Source organism: Phascolarctos cinereus, unplaced genomic scaffold (assembly GCF_003287225.1).
Source record: "Phascolarctos cinereus isolate Bilbo 61053 unplaced genomic scaffold, phaCin_HiC Scaffold_5;HRSCAF=322, whole genome shotgun sequence".
Taxonomy (NCBI): Eukaryota; Metazoa; Chordata; class Mammalia; order Diprotodontia; family Phascolarctidae; genus Phascolarctos; species Phascolarctos cinereus.
The window spans coordinates 292,284,308-292,309,126 of record NW_027555958.1 but is presented as its reverse complement, the minus strand read 5'-3'; the positions used below and the strand labels follow the sequence as shown (position 1 = coordinate 292,309,126).

The 24,819-nt window shown below is 36.7% G+C and overlaps 1 protein-coding gene across 4 annotated transcripts in view; it reads right to left on the bottom strand.

Annotated features, from left to right (window-relative positions):
- Positions 1 to 24,819, bottom strand: part of KANSL1 (KAT8 regulatory NSL complex subunit 1) — a 194,012-nt gene that overhangs the window by 121,026 nt on the left and 48,167 nt on the right. For all 4 annotated transcript variants that reach the window (XM_020997271.2, XM_078155948.1, XM_020997272.2 and 1 more), the window contains exon 3: positions 13,604 to 14,975. In XM_020997271.2, the coding sequence (XP_020852930.1) occupies positions 13,604 to 14,892 (1,289 nt within the window). In that variant the 5' untranslated portion in view covers positions 14,893 to 14,975. The remainder of the gene's footprint in view (positions 1 to 13,603; positions 14,976 to 24,819) is intronic.

Here is a 24,819-nt window from a genome sequence, read left to right as displayed (position 1 = left end):
CACGATAGAATAGATTCACAGTTTCACATAATCCTCTTCCTGTTTTACCTATACATCAAAATGTTCATTTTTCTGATATCTAATAAATTCAGATAAAAAAAGACAATATTCTACCTTCACTGAACTTACATTCTGGAACTCATTATTGTCAAATTCTGATTACTTCCTGTCATTTATCCTTTTCTTTATCATCTTTATTTATTCCTCTATATCATCATTCAGTAATATTCTCTCCACAAATATGAACAGTACAACATGGAGTCTATACAGAAACCCTTAACCTAACTATATGTTCACCATGCCTGAGGAAAATATTACACTAGGAAAGGATAATGAGTCACCAAGAGTTCTACTTTAAAAGCTGTATGTAAGTCAGTTAGCTGGCTTCTTACAAAACATAAAAACTATCTCATTCTCGTAAATGATTAGCTTTTCTAAAATAAATTTGAGGATTCTATTTGCACATATATGACTAAAAGTTCTGTAGATGGTGTTAATTTTTCTCTCTTATTCCCCTAAAATGTCCTAGGAAGCCAAAGGAAGATGAACTAATATATCATGAGTTCTATATCAACCTCTGTTCCCTGGGGTAAGGGAAGGGCAATAGAAGTTTCTTACTGCTTGTGATTATGTGACTAACACTGCCTTTGACTTTGGTGCAATACATAGCTATGTTTTGACTAAAACACACTTTTAAATCAGAGAATTTTTTTTTAAACCATTAGTACTCATTCTCACACCAATTGTGAAAGTGAACCCAGAATTTTGCAGTTCCAAAAGTCAAAGTGAAGTAATTTTTCATTAAATCATCTACCTCACCCCTTTCTTTCTCAATCTCAGCTAGCTAAATGAAAAATTATACACTTTTTTCCATTTTTTTTTAAATGAGATGAGTACAACAGTTAATTGACAAAAGGAAAAAGCATTTTCAAAAACAGTGGAACTCTGAAGTTAGGCTTGCAATTTTTTTTACTGTTTGGAAAAGATAAATTAAGGCAAAAGTTCTTAATCTAGGCTCTATAGATGTTTTTTTTTATCCTGTTAAAATTATAAACGTTTTCTTCTGTAATCTCGAGGCTTTTCTTATTTTATGCATTTTAAAACATCGAAAAGGGAATCCATGAGCTTCACTAGTCTGCCAGTGTGGTTCATGTCTCAGAAAAATTAAGAACTTTTAAATTAAAGTTTAAGGCAGAAAGGATTCCATTTGTTTTTATTTTTTTCCCTTTGACACTTACAATTTGTGCTTATTTTAGAAAAGGTTTTCTTCATAACAGTCTTGCAAGGTAGGTAATACGATATGAGCATTATCATCACCTTTAACCATAGTAACTAGGTGGCAGAGTGAATAGAGAGCCCAGTCTGGAGGTCAGTAAAGGCTCATCTTCTGAGTTCAAATCTGGCCTCAGACACTTACTGTGTGACCTTGAGAAAGTCACTTCACCTTAGTTTCCTCATCTGTAAAATAAGAGCTAGAGAAAGAAAAAGCAAGCTACTCTGCTATCTCTGCCAAGAAAACTCCAAATGGGGTCATGAAGAGTCTAACAAATAACTGGATCAAACAAACTCAGAGTTCAAATGACTTGCCAAAATTTATATAGCTGGTAAGTGGTAAAATCCAGATTTTTCTCCCTTTAAAATCAGTATTCTTTTCACTACATTCTATTTCTAACATTATGAAGCAAAAATACTACACTGAAAATTAAAGCAAATGGTTAATATCCTGAATATCTCTTCTAGAGAATTTCCAATTTGTATACTGACTGAAATGTATTGGTTTCAGCCTATCAGTCTTCCTTGGTTTCCCTGTGTGTTAATCACTATCTGTCTGATACAAATAGAAGAAGTATAAATTTGCTAACAAAGAAACTTTAGCCAGCAAGTAAAACTATAGGCATATACTCTACACTTACCACATATGATCTACTGCAACAGTACTTGTAACATTCTAATTTATTTGGCCAATGGGAGAATTCTTCCTAAATAAGTCTCTCAATTTCACTAGGACTCAAACTGATAGAATCACATGCATTTAGAACAAGACGAAAGCTTAGAATTCCTCAAGTCCAGTGATTTCCAATGCAAAGGTCAAGATCCCCAGGGAGACTATGACCTGACCTCAAGAGATATGTGATCAGCCAAGTTAGGGGAGAAAGATGGGCCAAATCCCAATCTTCCCTGCAAGAACTTTAACGGGGGCTTACCTTCTTATTTTTTGAGTATGGCAGAATAACTGTCACAGGATAAAGAGGCACAGGCTGGATCTGCATGGTGTTTTCATTATATTATCCTTCTCCAAAAACCCATACCTCTTCCAAATCTCTCTATTACTATACAAGGCTATTATCAACTCTTCAGTCACCCACATTTATAATCTTGATATCATCTTCAACTCTTTCCCCCACCCAACAACTACACATCTAATCACTTTTCAAATCTTGTTTCTAAGTCCAAAATTCACCTCTCTTTATCTCATCCTTTTTTAATTTCTATGTTTTATAAAGCACATAATTATTAGTACAAATGTACAATAACTTACAAATAATTAAACATACACATACTGAAGATGCATACTCAAAATGTTATTACTAAAAGAAGTCTAGAGACCAATGTGCTAATCTAAATACTTTAAGAGGGGAAAAAAACTAAAAACCTTAAACTAAAATCCCCCTTGAAGTTTAATTTGAGACCTTAAGAAGAGATCAAGGGCACATAATTTGTTAGAAACCACGAAGCAAGGCAAAGGCAGCATGATACAGTGGCAAAAGTAGTGAGATCTGGGAAAATCATAGCCTCTTTAATGATCAGTTTCCTAATCTATAAAATAAGGAGGATGGAGTAGATGATCCCTAAGGTTCTTTCTTGAAGAAGCAGCTAGATGACTCAGTGGATAGAGCTTTAGGCCTTCAGTCAGGAAGACCTAAGTTCAAATCCAGTCTCAGACACTTACTAACTGTGTGACCCTGGGCAATCCACTTGGCCTCCATTTGCCTTGGTTTTCATCATCTGTAAAATGAGGATACTTAATAGCACCTACCTTCTCAAGACTGTTGTGAGGATCAAATGAGATAATATTTGAAAATGTGCTTAGTACAATGCCTGCCATGTATGTTCCTTTTTGCCACCCTCCATTCCCCTTTTCCTCTGACAATCTAATCAGAAGCTCTTTCAACTATTCCTTGCTATCACTCCCATAGAAGTTAACAACCAACTCTCAAAACCAACACAGAATTAGGACATACTCTCAAATTAATTAGAATCCATCTAAGCCAGATCTCTGAAATATATTATTTCCCTAAAGTCCTGAAATCTAAAATATTTGCAAGTACCCAAATTCCTGAAAAATCCTGGAATCCCTACAGTTTGAGTCACATCTCCTACAGCAATTTTGCCTCTACAGTCTAGAAAATGAAAACCGATACTGTAAATTATTTCCTAGAGACAATCAAGACTGTCAAATAAATATATCATACATAAAAATCAATAAATAAGTATTTATCAATGATTTAGTATATGTGACAGACACTTTTGCTAGGTAATAAGGACACAAGTTCAGGCAATGAAACAATCCCTACTCACCAGGGACATACAGGGGTAATAAGAACACACATAAATACATATAGCATTAATATAAAGTGAACAAATATAACATATACCAAATATTTAAATCCAAGGTAGTTTTGGAGGGAGGGCACTAGCACTTGAGGTTACCATGAATGGATTCATATAGTTCATCCAGTTGAGCTGTGTCTTAATGGAAGAGTGGGGCTCTATGAAACTGACTGGGGAAAGGAGGTACTGCATTCCAGGCATAAGGGATGGTCAGTGCAAAGTAGGCTAGTTTGGCTCAAACACAGAGTGAGGGGCATGGTATCATGTATAATAAAGCTGCAAAGATACATCCAGTGACAGGTTATGAAGAGTTTTAAAAGCTAATCCTAGAGACAATGGAATGCCATTGAAATCTGTGGAGTAAGCAAACCACAGGGTCAGATCCACACTTAAGGAAAATTACTTTGGCAGCAGTCGGTAGGATAGAAAGGAGTAGAGGCTTGAAGCAGGGAGACCAATTAGAAGATCACTGCAATAATCTAGACAAATAGAAATAACTAGAAATAATGAGCTGAGGAGTCAGGTTCAAGAGAAGTTTTTAACAGTAGAAAAGAAGAGATTTGGCAAACAACCAGATACGTGAGGTGAGGGAGAGTCTGGTATTGATGATAATGGTAAGATTATGAACCACACACATCTGAAAGAATGTGATGTCCTCAACAGAAACAGGAAAGTTTTTAAGAGAGAGAGTTTTGAGTGAAAGAGAACAAACTTAATTTTGAACACGTTGAATTTTAAGATTTCTCCAAGACACTGGTTTTTAAAATCTCCAGTTGGCAACTGGTGAGAGACTGAAGTTTAGGAGAGAGATCACGGCTGAATATGTAGGCTTGAAAGTTATCTGCATAAAAATATTGGAAAGCTAGGGGCAAAGAAGGTCGGTTTGGCCAATACAAAGAGGGTAATATCTAATGAGGCTGGAAAAAACAGGTTGGTGCCAAAATCTGTAGAATTTTAAAGGCAAACACAGGTGTTTATTTTTGATCCCAGAGGCAATAAGGCACCACCGAAGTTGGGGAGGGAAGGGGGGAAAATGGTCAGGTCTGGCTTAAGGAAAATTATTTATAGGAGCTAATAAGGATCATAGACTGGAGTAAATTCTTAACGAGGGGTCTATGGAAACAAAGGGTACATAGCTTTTAGGGAGTCCATACACTTAGATAGGGGTGATCCTTCTTTATTTTCACTAACCTCCAAATCAGGCCTGCAGGTAATGCAGGCCTGCTCTAAATGAAATTTAACATTCCTTCAATTTTGAATATAAAAGCAACTAACATTATTCTACAAACAGGTCCATAGGCTTCAGGTTGCCAATAGGGCAGATTCCATAATTGGGAAAGAGTAGTATCAAAAAAAGCCAGAGAGAAGTAAAGAATCCAGGAGGAGAGGTAGTCAACAGGTCAAATGCAACAAGACAGGTCAAGGATAAGGAGTGAAAAAGAGATCACCAGATTTGGCAGTTATGAAATCATCGGCAACTTTGGAGAAAGCAATTTTGGCTGAGCGAAGAAATAGGAAGCCAGGCTGCAAGTGGCTGAAGAGTGAGAGAAGAGAAAATGGAAGCAGCAAGTACAGACAGCTCTTTTGAACAGTCTGGATGAGAGAGAGGAGAGGTACAGGACAACAGCACAAGATGGTAGGCTCTAGTAAAGGTATTTTAAGGATAGGAGAGACTTGGACATGTTTCTAGGTTCTGAGGAAGGAACCAGCTGATGGGGAGGGGAAAAATAACTAAGAAGGAGATGACAAAGAACGCAATCTGCTAAAGACAGAAATGGATGAGCTCAATTACATATGCAGTTTGACAAGGAAGGCCACATCTCTATCAAAAACTGGGGGAAAGGAGGAGAGAGTGGAAGATAATTTCACAGCTATAGATAGAAAATATATGAAAATTATTTAAGGAAGATTTTTGTATTAATAAATTAAAATAAAAAATATTTTCTTAAAGCTCAATTGGCCTCAAATTTCAATGAAGCATAGCATCCTACATGTACATTTTCATTTAGATGTTTACTGTAGATTTATTGATCATAAACCTTATAGATCTTGGGTCCAAAAAGTCTGCTAAAGTAACCCTCAAACTGACTTTGAATTAAGTTACCACAAAATTTGTTGCATCAAATATCCAAATAACAGCCTTCTAAAAAGCAGCCTCAAATTGCTCCTTGCAGTTTACCACCATGGACTGGATTTGTGTTCTCTCTTCCATCTTTTCCACTGTCAGTGAATGGTATTCTTCCCTCTCTAATCCCTTCTTCCTCCAGATTAAGAACTTTTTTCAAGGCTTTATAGGTATCACAGGGAGAGTAATCCTTTTCTTCCAAGTATAGTTCAGAGGAGTAATCCCTAGATGCTAGTGCCTGTCCCAAGAAATTTTACTGATAAGTAGCACAAAGTATATTTCTAAAGCATTTTATAATACTATGTTACTCAATGGCTTGGTGGATATAGCAAACAGTAGTCAGGAAGATTGGGGGTGGGGAGGTTTCCAATTCCTACCTCTAGCTAGTTCTGGCTGGGTGACTGGCAAGCCACTTAACCTCTTAAGGTCCCAGGAAACTCATTAAGACAAGCTGCAGAGCAGTTGCTGATACGAAGAGTTTTCTCACTAGGGAGTTCCCAACATACATGAAATCCCAGGTACTGATCCAAAAAGAGGCAAAGACTGCTCAGAAACATCTCATTTTCTTGTCAAGGTAAGCACCGAACCCATCAATTACAAAAGACATATAAATGTGTATGTCATCATCTCCGGCATTTCTAAGAAAAGTAAAGGAAGGTACACAGCCCTCAGTTCTGAAATGGAATTCAAATTCATACTCAAATCTACACAGTGTAAAAACAGCGTAAGAATTAATGACTTTACATCCTGTACCTTCCAGCTTTGACTTGAGTGAGCCATTTAAGCATTTAAGCACCTACCATGTGCCAGTCACTATGCAATGTGCTGCAGAGATATCAAAACAAGCAAAAGACAGTACCCTACCCTCAAGAAGCTCACAATCTAATGACTGCTCTGTATCTGCTAGCGTAGATTCTCAAAAGAAAATTCTAAATAAGTCTTATTAAATGACTTCTCAAACATATCACCATGACCAATTCAACTTGCTTAATTGCTAATCACATAAAAATTAATTTTAATGAATAAAATATAACTTTTTGGTCACTCTCCCTAAATCTCTTTTGAAATAATGAGTGCTTAACTAAAAAAAAAAAATAGGGGAGCTTCTTTGACATAAGATGTGATCTTCCTATAGGCACAAAGAAGTTTCCCTATTTCCTATATTAAGCACCTGTGAAAGTAGTGAACAGGCCCCAAAGTATTTAAGTGCTTATTCTTGCAAAGAGAAGCTAGGGATTAAGACCCCAAAAGTTACTTAATTTCCCAAACCTACATTACAAAGTAACAGCAAACCACATTTAGGTACTGTGCTTTGTCAAGTGCTTTCCCTTCCAATTAGCCTATCAGTTTATTTAGATTAAATATTGACTCCATTTTATAGATGAGAAAAAATTGAGTTCAGAGAAGTTAAGTAACTGCCTATAGTTCAAATCAACAAACATTTATAAAGCATTTATATATAGACAATGTTAGACATAGAGAATATTAAACTAAAACATGGCCTACTCTCCACCTTAGAGAAGTTTACACTAGGGGAAAAGGGAAGAGAAAGGAGTTATGATGGGTACATAAATAAGTATAATACAAAGAAAGTTGTGATGGTGATTTGAAAAAAAAACACATAAAGTGATTTAGAAGAAAATGTAACAAAAGGAAAGGCTAAGTGGAGGGGCCCAGAAGCTTACATGGACTGTAACTGGGCCCAAAAATTAGATTAACAGTTCAATTTGGCTGGAAGAGAATACATAAAGGAGAATAATGTGAAGTTGGAAATGGGAGATTGGTCTCCGTGTAGATGGACTTAAATTCAACCCAAGCAGTTTGTAGTTTATTGTCTAAGCAACAAGGAACCATTAAAGAATTGAGGAGAGAGTGACATTATCAGAACTCTAAGCCAGGTCTACTTCAGCAATTATGATGATTTGAACGGGGGTCAATCTAGAGTAGTATCCCAATAGGGAAGATGCATGTGATAAAGACCTAACTAGAGTGGAAGAAAAGCACAAATGCATAAAGTTTTCTGGAGACAGAATCAACAGTTTGGCAACTGATCAGATAGATACAACAGGGGATAGAGGGTTAGAGTCAACATTAATGCCCAGTTCAAGCCAGGAAAAATGGAAGAAATGTTAAGAGATCATAGATGTAGAGCAGGAAGTGTATCAAGTCCAATTCTCTCACTTCATAGATAAGATATTTATCCTCAGAGAGGATAAATGACCTGATTATGGTTCACAGAAATGCTCTCAACAGAAATAGGAAAGTTGTTGGTTTGGTTTGCATTTGAGGTTTGTTGGGGGGGGGGTAGGGGGTAAGAGAACTGAGATTAGAGCTGTTTGAGGAACCAACAGATAAAGATTTCTAAGAAAAAATTGGAAATACAGAGCTGGAGTTTAAAGGACAGAATAAAGATGGATTTCTAAGTCATCCCTTTAGATAATTGAACCCATGGAAATAGATAAGATTACCAAAGGAAAAAGTATAGAGAATATGGAACAAAGTCTTGTTCACATTCCTAATCTTGCCATCATTCACAAGTATTCCCGTTTCACGTTCATAAAGTCAAAAATCCCTTAATTTGATCGCAACCTTTTATCTTTCCAATTTCCCTACATAGTATGACTCCTATGTTCTTTATCTGCACCATCAGTGCTTCATTCACCATTTCCTCTACCCCTTGGTTCTTTCCCAGGTCATCACTCCTATACTGGCTACACTGTTCACCTTTTCCAACTTGGAACCTTAAGTAAATGAATCAGTTCGGGGGCAGCTAGGCAGCACAGTAGATAGAGCACCAGCCTTAGTGTCAGGAAGACCTGAGTTCAAATCTGACCTCAGCCAGATAACACTTACTAGCTACGTGACTCAGGGCAAATCACCTAACCTTAATTACCTCACCAAAAAAAAAAAAAATCAGTTCAACTCTGATTCATCCTGTACAATTTAATCGCTTGCCCCCTTGCCCTTCTGTTACCACTGTGTACCCCTGTCGTTCCTCTGCATTTTTCTTTGAGGCTTTGCTTGCAGATGTTTTCAAGTCATTACCTTCTTCTAAGTTTATGTCTTGACCTTCCCAGTCACCATGGGAGCTTTTTACAGTCAGGCTCTCTTTTTTGCTGTTGTTAGCTCATTCTTCCAGCCTATTTCTTGACTTTGGACTTTATATTAGGATTGGGCTGTGTTCACCTCCATGACTGTATGGCCAGTCTTTTATGCCTTTCTTTTACTTTCACAGCTTGGTCTGGGGGATCTGCAAGTTCTGGTGCTTCTTATGATATATAATCCAAGGAGGGGTGTCTAGTCACTGACTTTCTGGGCTGTGCTCTGGTCCTTACACTTATAGGTCCCTGTTCTCTCTTGACTGTTCCTCTCTGCCCAGGAACTGGCCCCCAGAACTGGGTAATTAAACTGTACCCCATGCTGCACTAGAACTAGAAGTCCTAGGATCTTTTTCTGACCAGATATTAAGTCCTCTTACCATCCCTGGATACTGTTCCCCATTGCTGCTGCCTCCCCACTGCCCACGGCTGATGTCAATTTCCACCACACAATGCTCTTAGCCAGCCCCAACCTCAGTGTCCTCAGACCTCTCTTTTTGTCTTCCCAAGTTGTCCTGGGCAGGAAAATTGACTCACTATGACTTTTTGTTGGCTATCCCACTCAGAATTTGGTATGGTGCTTTTTATGGTCATTTTGTACAAGCTCAGGGATAAGTTTGGCACTTGTCAACTTTCACCCTGCAACCCTGACCTCAGCTGCCACCACTTTGTTCCTAGTCATATGCTGCCTAACAGAGCTGAAGGAAAACACAAAACTAAGTTATGTTATCTCACCTCAACTGTGCTCTCATTGTCTTTCGAAGTAAGTGAAAGAATAATTACTAAACTGATAGGGGAGGTCCCATAATTGTAAAAGAGGTATGCATTATGTGATTTTCATATCACATGCAAAGATTGATCACTTGGACTAAGAATCTAAAGTTTCAATCCAGCCCCAGTTCTTCCATACGCTATAACATGGTACAAATCACAATCTCTACGGGCCTCTCATGTGAAATAAAGTTACCACAACCTGCCTGCCCATGAGCAGGTAGAAAAGGTCAGGTGTACTCTAGTGGAAACTCTAAAGTGTGAGGCCTTAACATTTAGCAGCTGTGCAGCCAGCTTCACACAAATCATTTAACCTCTCTAGGCCTCAGTTTCCTCATTCTTCTAAATTTTTTTTTAAAAGGGAAAAATACAATCCTGGTAGCAGAGGTTCAGATGAAATGATAAATGTTACATGGCAACATAATCATAAAGCATTATAAAAATATTATCAATAAATGAATATCTAATATGTGGATGATAACACCATGACCACAATATCTGTGGAAGCTTTGGTGTTTCGTTGGCATTTACATGCCTTATATAATTTTTTTCATTATAAAATATAACCCTGTGGTGGTGGAAATAAAGCTCATATTTTTAGTAATAGCAAGCTACAGTTTAGAAAGGTTTCTTGACTTGCTTGTTGGAAACCTAAATGATATTCCTAAATTGCAGGTCTGACCATGTCACCCCTCTGCTCTCACTCAGAGGCTCCCTTGAGGATCAAATATCAATTCCTCACTTTGGCAGTTAAAGCCCCTCACCATCTGGCTTCAACATGCCTTTCTAGTTTCATGCAATCTTCTATCCATACAAATTAGCTTTCCTGTTGTTTCTCACATACTACATTCCATCTCCAGTCTCCATTCCTTTACAGAGGCTGTTCTTCTTCCCTTCTCCCCACAGCTGGAATCAATCTGTAAGTTTCCATCTAAGCTTAGTTCAAAACCACCTTTATACAAGTGAGGCCTACCCAGTCCCCAAGAGTCTCTAAAGCTTTCCTTCCAAGTTACTTCGGTTTTGTTTTGTGTTTGGTAACATATGTAGACATTGTCTTAGAACAGTTTGGCTTTTGTTTTTGTAACTCCACACCTAGCATAGTACATGATACATAGTAGGCATTTAGCCTTGGTCCATCAGTCAACAAGTATTTGTGGATACACAAAAAGGCAAAAAACATTCCCTGTCCCTCAAGAAACATGCAATCTAATGGAGAAGACAAATTTAAGTAACTAGGTACATACAAGACATACACAATGTAGATGAACGAAATCTGAAAGAAGAAAGGTTCCCCTCAGAAAGCATGTACAAGTCTTGATCCCCATCCTGAAGGAAACTCAGTAAACTAAGAGGAGGAGGTGAGATAACAGAGTGCTCCTGACATAAGGGACAGCAAAGGCAAGCAGTTAGACAGTCAAATTCAAGGAACTGCAAATAGGTCAATACAACTGGATCCCAAGAGAATGTGAAGAGGCTGCAAAGGTAGAAAGGGGCCAGGTTATACAAAGCTTCAAATGCCAATCAAAGGATCTTATACCTTATCTTTGATCCTGCAGTAACAGGACTCCACCAAAGCTCACTAAGCAAAGGGGTGACACGATCAGACCTACATTTTAGAGAAATCACCTTGGCAGCTGAGTGGAAAGTGGATAGTTTCTCAAAACAGTCAGCAGTCATTAAAACCATCATTTTCTGAAATGTTCAAAAGAATGAATAAAAACCCTAATTAGTAAATGACAGAAAGTCACAGAAAACTAATTTACCAATAACCAAAATAGAGATATCATAGCTAGTGACTGTAAAATCTAGGACTTGAACCCAGAGTCTTTGATTTCACATCCAAGATTTTTTCAAGCAAGTCACATAAATGTATTTTACATGATCCTGGAGATCAAAATGCACCAGGTGGTTTAACAACAGTGATTTTTTGTTTTATTAAGGAAGAGACAAATATTTTAATACTGGAGTCGGTTTTAATTTAAAATGTTCGGGGTTTTTTTAACCCAATTGTACTCAGAGACATTTAAATTTTAAATGTTCCTAATACATCAGAAATTTGAGAGAGATAAAATACTATGGGATTCTGGAATATCAGAAAGGGAAGCAGATATAACAAAATAAAACAAGACAAGAAACTTCCAAACTGCATGATCCTGAGTTTCCTAGCCAATTCACCTTCCAGAACACTTCTTAAAGCTATTAAGAAATGAACTGGGGGAAACTAGGTGGCACAGTGATACAGCACTGGCCCTGGAGTGAGGGGGACCTGAGTTCAAATCCAACCCGAGACACTTACTAGCTGTCTGTATGACCCTAAGCAAGTCACTTAATCCCCCACTGCCTCCAAAATAAAACACACACATATATACACACACAAAATGAACTGGAGCTAACCCTAAAGATCACTTAAGAACCACACTCCCTCCTCACAATACAACATAAATTTTCAAAGTCAAATAAACTTCACCCAAGCCAGCCAACAATATTATTATCTCGCTATTTGATCTCCAACTTTTAAAGACAACACAGTTAATAAGTTATAACAGTCAACAAAATTAATCAAGCTAATATAGAACTGACAGTGCAAAATGAATCCTTTATTATATGGTTTGGGCACTACATTTCCACTATAAAACCTTCTCAGATACTTATCACAATGATTAAAGAAAATCTATTCACAAATAGTCAGAAATTGAGTGATCACTTAAAAATTTAAGTGACAACTAATATCATAATACACCATAATACAACTTCCTGGTTATTTTGGTAATTTAGTTTATTTCTTTAGTCCCCCAATATGTCAATGAAGGTTAATTTACACTATACTGTGAACAGGTAATAGGGGAAATTACTCCTGATAATACGGATGTATTCTTAAAATACTACGGATAAGGTCAGGAACACAATTTGTGTCTTCTTGACTTGTGCGCCATTAACTTGAGGGAAAAAAAAAGAAAAGAAAAACCTGAGCCAATAACTGCAGAATGATGAATCTAGGCTTACTATGAGAGTCGTCAAAACACTGTGACCTACAACAATCAGATTCAAAACTTTTGAAGATTATATACTTTTAAAGGCCTTTTTACTCACTGATTTGCTGGAATCAAAGAGGATTTATATGGATATAGAAAATAAAGAGTGCCAATATCAACTGTCTTCTAAAAATTCATAAACAGTAACCCAATCTTTGCTAATTTGTTTTCTTCCTACAAGATCTCATGGGGAACAACACCAGTAATAGTTTTGACTACATGTTTCTTTCCTTCAATAAGAAAAAAAAAGGCAAGCAAAAAGAAGTTACATTTTCTGCCATGTCACCTGTATGAATCCTGGATAAAAAAAGGAAACTTGAAAAGGGGGCAAGTGAAAACTTCCCCTACACTGACATTATATCCAATTTCTCTGGCACATACATGGATTCAAATTTTTCACCTAATCTTGCATGTTTATTCCATATATCCAATAATTCAATGATCATTTTAAGTAGACTGTGAAAAACTGAGAAATTATTTAACTGAATTCTAGCAAATAGGCAATATGCTATAGCTAAAGCAAGAAGCCCAAAAATCTAGTCCTAGCTATAGTAAACTTTATGACCTTTCCCTTTTGGTGCCTTCATACCACAAAATTTCAATATTCGTGTTCATGTAGCCTCAAATAACCTAACGTAAAAGTTCCTCCATCTGCTCGTATCCTATAACCTATCCTAACTCTCTACCTTTTGCCTAATATCGTCTTTCAAAAGTAGAGTAAAATGAAATTTCAAATGGAAACACATCATTTTAGAATTCAGCAAAACATTATCACAACATATCCAGAAATACCATATTTCACAAATAAGTAAACATATATATATAAACCCCCTCAAGCTACTTATGTGTTCTAAATTAAGGTCAAGATAACGGAATCTAGGCATTGCAAAAAAAAAGTACTAGAACAACTTATTCACACTGAATCCTATCATTTCTTAAAAGTGTCAAGTTTGGTTAATACTCACAGTGGCACATGGCGTTGTTCTGTATCTGCCTTGGCCAGTTCTTCCTCCTCGATGTCAGACTCCCCTCCTGAGCTACTGTCAGTGACATCTGAATCAAAGGCCTGTTCACTGGACTTCAGGTTAGCTGTGCTACTAGCTGTAAATTTCTCCAACTCTTCTGAGATAGAATCACTTTTCAGAAAACTACTAAGTCCTTCTGAAGTAGTAGTCTCACTGGCAGCTTTCCGAAGGGCAGCTTCAGCCTTCCGGGTCAGCATTAACTGGCTACGATGCCTCAAAGATTCCAAGTTTGGCAGTTTGCTTAGAGTCTTCTCCAAGAACCCACCTAGCTGGTGCTGTATATGCCTCTCTACCTGTTTGGCCTGCACCACCTGTAAGCGCTTCTGCAGCCTCCGGGCACGACTCTCAATGTCTGCCTGCCGCCGCAATAATGCTGTTGTCCTCATATCAGAATCTAGACAACTAAAAAGGCTACAAGGCAGAGCAGATTTCTGCCCCTGTGTCTTGCTACCCCCCAAACTGGAGTTGGAGTCTGTGTCAGGTGATAACCTACTCTCTCCACTGCCCCCCTGAAGTGCCAGCTGTTCCGTGGAATTTACGGAAGATTTGTTTGCAGTGCCATTATTGCTAAACATGTGCTCAACATCAAGGTTTCTATGTGGAAGAGTTGTATTGGTCAAACCCACCTTCAAATCCCCAGATTCAGAACCTCGAACTTCAACACCCTGGAGAGTAGACGAAGAGAGAGCACATTTTCCCCCATTGAGAGAACTGGAATTATCATGGTCAGGATTTGCACTTTTAGTCAATTTCTTGGCCAACCCATTTACAGGTGCTTGTGGCAGAGTTGGCTGGCCACTTGAATTCATGGTTTTTATATTCTCTAAGGAAAACTCCAGAACTGGCTGTCTCCCCAACAGCTCAGCTCGGAGTTCAAAAGACTGAGATAAGAGAGAATGAGATTTAAGGACTGTTTGCTTGCTGAAGACTCCTTGCAACTTCAAAGATTCTTTTGAAGGAACAGATGCTACATCTGAGCAGAGATAAGATGCCACCAATGGCTGTAGCTTTCCCAAATCTTCCTTGGTAGGGTTGTTTCGGAAGTCTAAACTGGAATCTTCTGTTGCAATGGCTTTCCTTTTGGTTCCGTTGGCAGCAATAAGGATATTGGTGTTGCCGTTGTTCTCGGCACTGCCAGGAGACAAGGTGGAGGATGGGGGAGCCAGTTTGAACCGGATATGGTGAGCTTCAGCTGCTGCATCAGTGAGAGCGGGCGCCATCGCAGCCATTCAGCACAGAGAGACAGGGAGTCCAGCCTCTCCTGTTGTTGAGGCCAGCTCCAAGGCCCCTTACTATGTAGCCAGAGGATAGTCTAAGAGAAAAAATGAAAAACAGTTAGTAAATGCATAGAAGGAAAAAATATGTTAAACATTTTCATAATAAAACAGATTGAAGAGGCCCTGAAATGATCTAATTTAATCTGGTTTATTCCTCTGCTCCTGCTTAAGGGCAAAAATAGAATATTCCAGATATAGATAATTTTACTTAATTTGATTACAGTCCCTTTTTTAAAAAATTACCCTCCTCTAACTGCCTCTTTTTCCTTTCTGTGTAGGGGTAAGGTACAGAATAACACATACACTGTTGAAGTCATGGCCAAATTCAGCTTTATGACTTCAACATGGGGCAGCTAGGCGGCGCAGCGGATAGAGCTCCAGCCTTGAAATCAGGAGGACCTGAGTTCAAATCCAACCTCAGACACTTGACACTAGCTGTGTGACCCTGGGCAAGTCACTTAACCCCGATGGCCTCACATTAAAAAAAAGCAATAATAATAATAATGACTTCAATGTGATGCTCCCACCACTGAATCTTTTTTTCTACTAGCCACCCACCTATCAGATACTGGTCAGCAAAATCTGTATTAAAAATTCACTCTTTCCTACTTCCACCTGGTCTCTCACACACACACACACACACACACACACACACACACACACAAAAATCTACTGCTTAGAGAATCAACCTATTCCCAAAAAATATCCTGGGGCCAAATGTTAAGTATAAATATAATGTGTGAAGACATACATGAGAATTTTTAAATGAAAGGCTCTACTTATAAAATAAATTCACAGAAAAATTACTCTTAGTCTACTACTGTTGAGTGTCCCAAAACTAACACATTTTTCCATAAACAACAAAACAATCATACTTTATCACAGAAATATCATATCAGCAGAAACCCTACAACAGAGCTGATAAAATTGTTAAGATTTACAGTAACATCAATGTTAAGAGATGTCAACTGCTATGAATTACAGTGATATGCAACTTGCATTCAAAAAAGACAAGATTACAATCTATCTATTTAGGGTAGAACCAACTGTTAAGAGAAGCCAGGGATGAGGGATTCTCACTCAAAAGATTATCACTAACTGAAGCAAACACAATCATTTACTAAATTGTAAAGATAACAAAAATTCGTTTAACAGGGAACAAACTGAAGATGTATCCATTTAATAAGATAAGGAGGGCCTTTAGTATTTCCAGTGGAACACAGTGCCCCCAAAAACCTGTTATTGAAAACAGACTTCATTTAAAGATAGTCTGATCACACAGATGTTCTATTTTTACATATAAAAACACCAGAATCTACTTATTTCAAAAACTCTCCAAACTGTGAGAATTATTCAAGGTACAAAAATGAAATTCCAAACTGGGGAATATATGTTTAAGTATGCGATGACCTACCTCTAACCCTCCCCATACATATTCTTTTCACTGAACTTCACAATTTAAATAACGGGTTTTTTTTTTAGCTGAGGAGACTGGACAAAAAAAATAAGTCATCAATTCCACCCCCAGAATTTGAAGTCAAAGTCAAAGAACCACAGAATCATGGCTTTAAAGCTAAAAACAGTCATCTCCAAAGATGCAAATGACAATCCACTGAGGTATAAGGAAGAAAATATTTTAATTTATATACAAATTGACACTCGCACTCTAACTAGGCCTGTGTCATACCTAAAGGGACCCTGAGAGAAATATCACAACTCATACAGAATGTTGATTGATGGTTGTGCCTTGACTTATCAGTTCACTTTTAAAATACTGTAATCAACTGCAGTTTCTAAGTGCCTAATTAAATGGATCTATGGATATTATTTATTTTTGACTACATTCACAAAGTGCCTTAAAACAGATCCTGCAAAGAAACAGATTAAACACTAATAACATAAGGAGGTAATACCAATAATAAAAATAACAATATCGTCTCAAGTAGTTTATCATTTCAGTTCCGTATCCAATTACTAAAACACTACAGAACCAGAAAAAATAAAATTCACGTAGAGGAAAAGGTCAAAAATCTCATGGAAAACAATGAAATAAAATAGGCAGGAAGAGAGTCTGCTCATAGCCAATCTCAAACTACACTACAAAGGGGTGATAATCCAAACTATTTAGTACTAGTTAAAAAACAGAAAAGTTGAATGGAATAGATTAAGTACACCAACCTCAGAAGCAATCAATAATAGCAGCAGAGTGTTTGATAAACCAAAGGACTTCCAATTACTGGGAGCAAAGACTCATCATTTGACAAAAACTACTCGGAAAATAGAAAAGCAGTGTGGCATAAATTAGGTTTACACCAGTATCTCATACCATAGACCATAATAAGTTCCAAATGAATGTATGGTCTGGATGTTGGATATAGAGTGCCAGGCTTGGTGTCAGAAAACCCCAAGTTCTAATCTGGTCTCAGACATTTACTAGCTGTGTGACACTGGGCAAGTCAGTTAGCCTCTCTCTTCCTCAGTTTCCTCAACTGTAAAATGAGAATAATAGCACTTACTTCCCAGGGTTGTTGTGAAGACCAAAATCTCTCAGCTCTAAGCTGGCCTCAGACACATAACAAGCAAATGACTTAACCTCTGTTTACCTTAGTTTCCTCAACTATAAAATGGAAATAATAATGGCACCTACTTCCCAAAATCTGTAAGATCAAAAGTGGTAACAGTAATTATAAAGTGGTTAGCACAGTGCCTGGCACACCGTAAGCCCTATGTAAACGTTAGCTATTATTAGTACTATTACTACATAAAATGTTACACCACAAACAAATTAAGGAATATCTTTTAGAGACAGGGAAGAGTTTTTGACCAAACAAGGGATAGAAAGGATCTCAGGAGATAACGGACAATTAGGATTACATAAAACTAAAACATTTTTGCACAAGCAAAATCAATGAACTTGAGAATTTCAAAAGAAATTGTTAACTGGGAAATAGAGCAGAAAACACTGATAAAGGTTTGATATCCAAGATATATAAGGAACTGGTACAAAATTTTAAGAATAAGAATCATTCTACAAGAGACAAATAGTTTAAAGGATACACACAGGCAGTTCTCCAAAAACAAAAAAAATGTAATCAATCTCCATACGAAAAAAATGCTACAAATCATATAAAAGAAATAAAAATTAAAACATCAGATTTGACCAAGGTAACAAAAAAAAGAAAACTGCAATTGTTAGAGGGTCTATGGCAAGACAAACATATTAATGTTGGTGGACCTGTGAATTTAGCCCACACATCCTGGAAAGCAACTGGAACTAAAACAATAAAGCTGGTAAACTGTACACACATTTTTACCCAAGTGCCACAATGATGTTATCTACTCCCTAAAAAAAGCGGAGAAAAAGGACTTAAATGTACAAAAATATATACAGCAGTACTTTTTATTGTAGCAAAGAACTAGAAGCAAAATGGGTGCCCATCAACTGGGCAATAGCCAAACCATTAGGATGCAAGTCTATAATTTTATTTTGCAGTAAGAAATTGTGAAAGGGATGGATTTTGAGAAAGCTGATAAAACTAGTAGGAACTGATGCAGACAGAAGTCAGCAGAATCAGAAAACAATTTCTACAATGACTACTACAAAGATTTAACAACTCTTATCAAATTCAATGACTAATGATGAATAAAGCTCTCCCCCTCTTAAAAAAGAGGTGACAGACCACTGACTACAGGTACAGAATGAGACATGGTGTTGTCTCATTCTCGTGTTGACAATCATTGTCACGAGAGAGGAAAGTGTTGAAGAGGAAAGGGAAAGAGTGGGGATTGTTGGTATGTATACAAAATAGAAAAATTATCAATAATTCCTTTTTTTAAAAAATACACAGAAGAGAGCAAAAGCAACTTCAAATGGAGATATTAGGGGCGGCTAGGTGGCACAGTGTAGAGTAAGGAAGTCCCTAGTTCAAATCCAGCCTCAGACATTTACTATCCCTGTGACACTGAAGAAGTCACTCTACCTCTGGTTTGCCTCAGTTTCCTAATTTGTAAAGTGAGGATGACATTAATAGCACCTACCTCCCAGGAACACTGTTATGAGGATAAGATAAGATGATAATTGTAAAGTGCTTAGCACAGTGCCTGGCACACAGTAAGCACTATGTAAATGTTAGCTGTTATTGCCCTGACAAAATGGGGCAACATTGGAATTAACATGCTAAATCAAAGATACCACAAAAACAAACTGAACATACTGAACATTAGCAGTTTATATGCAGTCTTCTTTTCTGTTCTTCATAAAGGAAATGGTCTTTATTGTGATGTTTGTCAAGGTCATAATAGAAAAGGAAATCATGTTTAAAAGAATTTAAACAAAACTAGAAAACTGCAGCACTACCACTTTTTATCTCTATTATGAGCATTTCGCCACTCACATTAAAAGGCAGAAAACAATGGCAATCAGATTTGACAAGAGTTTGGCCAAAAAAATTTGAAACTGAGAAGATTATTTGAAATGTGGACTTCTATCACTATTATTAATATTACCTTGAGATATTAACTAATAAAGCAATCATGATTAACAAAATCTTAAAATTAAGCTTCTGTTGCTAAAAACTATACATGTCACTTATAAATTCTCAGACCTGCATACTTAAACTTGGAAACAGAATTTTCTAACCTATTTTTAAAAACAAAGGTGTTTCAGTGAGTTTTGAGCCAATCTGTCAAAAAGATTAAAAATGAAACACCTAATTATTTTGCAAGAAATAATAAGACATCAGGAAAAATGGAAGCATACTAGACAAATTTCAACCAAAGACTTTACATAATCGGTGGACGGAATCCAAAATTGAGTATCATGATTACTAAAAGTGGTCCATGGGAGCAGCTAGGTGGCGCAGCGAATAGAGCTATGGCCCTGGAGTCAGGAGGACCTGAGTTTAAATCTGGCCTCAGACACTTGACACTTACTAGCTGTGTGACCCTGGGCAAGTCACTTAACCCCACTGCCTAGCTCCCCCTCCAAAAAAAGTGGTCCAGCATAAGAAAATATGGGCAATTCTTTAAAACTGTGGGTAAGTTTGACTTCTCTGTGAAATTTTTTGCTTAGTTCATTCAATGATATAATGTTCTGAATTCTTTTAACAAAATGTTTTGCTGGCAGTGTTCCAAATTATCTTAACACAAGCAAATTCAGGGCATATACTTAATTAGTGAAGCCAAAGCACATTAATATTTTTTTATTGGTCCAAAATACTTGGAAAAATTAGACCAGGGAGATATTAGTCACTATAGTGCAGCACTTCTTAAACTGTGGGTTGCAGTCCCATAGGGTCCCAAAAAATTTGGCAACAGTAAAAGGTTTCTGAAAAGGAAATGACCAAAAATTAATTAAAAATCAAATGGGTAATGAATCCAATTAGACCAGCTGTGGTTCTTCTTTGTGACTGTCAACAAGTAGTTCTGTTACGTCTTGAAATCTCAAGAAAAGAATGGAAAGAGAGAAGAATATACACTAGGGGAAGGAAACAAAGGTTAGGGAAAAATCATCTCACGTAATCAGGGTGATAGCTAGCTGTAAAACAAGGAGGAAAGGGTGTCAAGGAGGAGCTAACACTTGACTCTCACTCTCTCCTGAACAGATCAAAAGAAGGAATACACACAGCCCTGTGTACAGAAATATATTTCACTCAATAGGGAAAAGGAAAAAAGGGGAGGGGAATGTACATGAGGAAGATTAAGAAAGAAATTACTCCTAAGCACAACAGACTCTAACAATGTACAAAAACATTAATAACTCTTTTTGAGCTATCAAAGAATGAGAATATGAAGAGGTGCCCCTAAATTGAAAAAAGGACAAACAAGCTATGGTATATAAATGTGATAGAATACCACAGAGCTGGACTCTAACATACATAAATGAACAACCAGGATTCCAGAGGACTAACAATGAAACATGCTACCCCCCACCACTTCCTGAAAGAGAAGCGAACGATTCAGAATGCAGAGTGAAAAAAAATATTTCTAGGATATGATCAATGTGGAATTTTGTTTTGATTGACTGTATATTTAATGGGTTTTGGGTTTTTTATGTACTCAAGATGGGGGGGGGAATATAAGAGTAAGAAGATAGATCTTAGCTGATTAAGACAAAATTTAGGGGAAAAAATTACCAATCACAATTCCTAAGGACTGATGATGAAACATGATGCCTATCTCCTAATACAAAGATATGTTTTTTTTGTTTTTGATTTGCTTCACCATATATATGTAACAGATTTTGTTTTACTTGCCTTCTTAGTAGCAAGTAAGGAAAGTAAAGTGGGAAAAGAAATCTTTACTTGAGGGAGGACAACCTCTTTTCAATTTCAGAAGTTGGAAGGGGTACTTGTACAAGGTCACAGTTAATAAATGACAGAGCTGGGATCCAAATTTCAAATCTAACATTCTTTTCATCGTATCATATTGCCACTTTTTGAAGTAGACCATCATGTAGGGTTTAGAATTGTACAGAGTTTTTTGTTTTGTTTTAAATGGTATTTTGTATTATTATTATTGAAGTACTAAAGAAAGAAGCAAACCTGTGCATCATTTTTCCCATCTCCAAATTTTAAATTGTCAGTACACAATAACCCAATATCCTATAAACCCCAAAACTTAGGGAAGTATTGAGATGTATTTGAAAAACTGGCAGTCTGGCAGAAATTAGGCTTAGTTCAACATCTTACACCATATACCAACAATAAGCCTAAAATGGATAGTGACCTTTGAATATTAAAAATTACACTAACTCTAAAAGAATTAGAAGACACCCTAATTAGATAACTTTAACAGAAAGAAAAAAGGAATTTTTAATTAAACATGGGGTAGAGGCAATCACCAAAGATAAAAGAGATAATCTCAATTACGTAAAACTTGAAAGGGTTTGAACCAACAGAATCAAAACGACTAGTATAAGAAAGAAAGTAGGTAGCTAAAAAAAATCTTTATAATAAATACCTCTGAGAAGAGTCCAGTATCTAAGATATATGGGGACTGACAAACAGGTAAGAAGAGTAGTCAATGTATATAAATACATAATTTTCCAAAGAAATGCTATTAGCTACCACATGAAACAGTACTCCAAATCAGCAATAAGAGAAATGAAAATCAAAACAAGCCTGAAGTTCTCTGCCTACCACACAACAAACTGGTAATGATGACAAAGATGGAAGGGTCAGTGCTAGAAAGGTTGTAGAAAAACAAGCACATTATACATCATGCATGGAGCTGTGAAACATTATAACCTCCATATAAAGAAAGTTTGAAATCATATTAAGAAAACAACTAAAACGTCCACTCCCTTTGACACATATATCCCATTGCTAGGCATATACCTTAAGAAGTCAAAGATAAAAAGGTCCCACAAAATATCAAAATGTCCAAAGCCAAGAACAGAAAACAAAATAGACTGGGTAACAGATAGACAAGCTAGAGTACATGAAAGCAACAGAAAGTTACTACTGTACACTAGAAAAAGCAATGATTATGAAATACAGAGAAGCACGGAAAATCTATGAACTGATGCAAATATACATATATATGACAACCATGTAAATAAAAAGTATCATCATCACAAAAAAATTGACTGAATGTTGCAAAATTACGATGACCAAGTTTGTCCCCAAAAAAGAAATGAAAATATACTTGCTTTTTTGGGGGGAGGGGAGGGAGACTGAGGAATAGCAGGGAACAGAACAACTATGGACATAAAACAGCACACAATAGTTCCCCTCTACCAAACTTTCTTATCTCATGTCAAAGAACCACCATTCTTCCAGTTTCCTAGGTTCAAAACCTTGGTATTGTCAATTTCACTCTGGATATCCAATCAACTGATCAATCTTGTTGATTCTACCTTAATAACATCACTTACATCTGAACTCTTCTTTATTCAAGCAGTCACTAACTAGCTTAGTTGAGGCCTCTGTCATCTCTCTCCTGGATAATTCCAATGATTTCCAAATTGGTCTCCCTTCCCTCCCTCAAGTATCTCCCCACTCAAGAGCCGCCCAAGAGTTCCCTGCATTTTTTGTCAAATAGTATGTTCTTATCCCAGAAGCTGAAGTCTTTGGGTTTATCAAACAGTAGATTACTATAAGTCACTGACTATTCTGTCTTGTGTACCTCATTTTTTCCACTCATCCACCACTTTATTTCTTAGCCAGCACCAAATACTTTTGAGTATTGCTGCTTTACAATACAGTTTTACATCTGGTACAGCTAGGCCACCTTCCCTTGAATTTCTTTGCATTAATTCCCTTGATATTCTGGACATTTTTTTCTTTCAGATGAATTTTGTTATTATTTTTTCTAGTTTTATAAAATAATTTTTGTACCCTGATTAGTGCGGCACCAACTAAATAAATTAATTTAGATAGAATTGTCATTTTTATTATATTAGCTAGACCTACCCATGAGCAACTGATATTTTTCCAATTATTTAAATCTGACTTTATTTGTGTGAAAAGTGTTCCGTAATTGTGTTCATATAGTTCCTGGGTTTGTCTTGGCAGGTAGACTCCCACATATTTTATACTGTCTATGGTAACTTTAAATGGAATTTCTTTTTCTATCTCTTGCTGCTGGGCTTTGTTAGTAATGTATAGAAATGTAAATGATTTACGTGGGTTTATTTTATATCCTGCAACTTGGCTAAAGTTGTTAATTACTTCAAGGAGGTTTTTAGTTGATTCTCTAGGTAGACCATCATGTCATCTGCAAAGAGTGATAGCTTTTTTCTTTATCGTCTATTCTAATCACTTCAATTTCTTTTTCTTCTCCTATTGCTAAAGCTAACATTTCTAGTACAATATTGAATAAAAGTAGTGATAATGGACATCCTTATTTCACCTCGATCTTATTGGAAATACTTCTAGCTTATCCCCATTTATACAATGCTTGCTGATGGTTTTAGATGCTACTTATCATTTTAAGGAAAATTCCATTTATTCTTATGCTCTCTAGTGTTTTTAATAGGAATGAGTTGTATTTTGTCAAAAGCTTTTTCTGTATCTTCTTGAAATAATCATATGATTTGTTAATTTTGTTATTGATACAGTTAATTACACTGATAGTTTTCCTAATATTGAACCAGACCTGCATTTCTGGTATAACTCTCACCTGGTCATAGCGTATTGTCCTCGTGGTAAGTTGCTGTGATCTCTTTGCTAATACTTTAAAATTTTCCCATCTAATAGTCATTAAGGAAACTGATCTATAATTTTCTTTCTCTGTTTTAGCTCTTCCCAGTTTAGGTTATCAGCATCATATTTGTATCATAAAAAGAATTTGGTGGAACTATTTTTCCAAATAGTTTATATAGTATTGGAATTAATTATTATTTAAATGTTGGGTAGAATTCACTTGTAAATTCATCTGGCCCTGGAGATTTTTTCCTTTTTTTTTTTTTTAACTTTTAGGTAATTGGGGTTAAGTGACTTGCCCAGAGTCACACAGCTAGTAAGTGTCAAGTGTTTGGTCTGAGGCCGGATTTGAACTCAGGTCCTCCTGACTTCAGGGCCGGTTCTCTATCCACTGCGCCACCTAGCTGCCCCTGTCATTTCTTATGGTACATTAATATTCCATTACAATCATATGCCATAATTTGTTTAGTCTTTTTCAATCTGGGCATTACACTACTCACTTCATTTCAGTTTTTTGTTACAACAAAACATGCTACTTATTAGTGTATTTTTGTATGTATGGGGCCATTCCTTCTTCCTGTCATGTCTTTGGGACTCATGCTTAGAAACGTTGGCATAGTGTAGGACTTGGGAGTAGGAAGACCTGAGTATCAATCTTGTTTCAGATACTTAGGTCTTTGTGATCTAGGACATATCCCTTAACCTATCTGCCTCAGTTTATTTATCAGTAAAA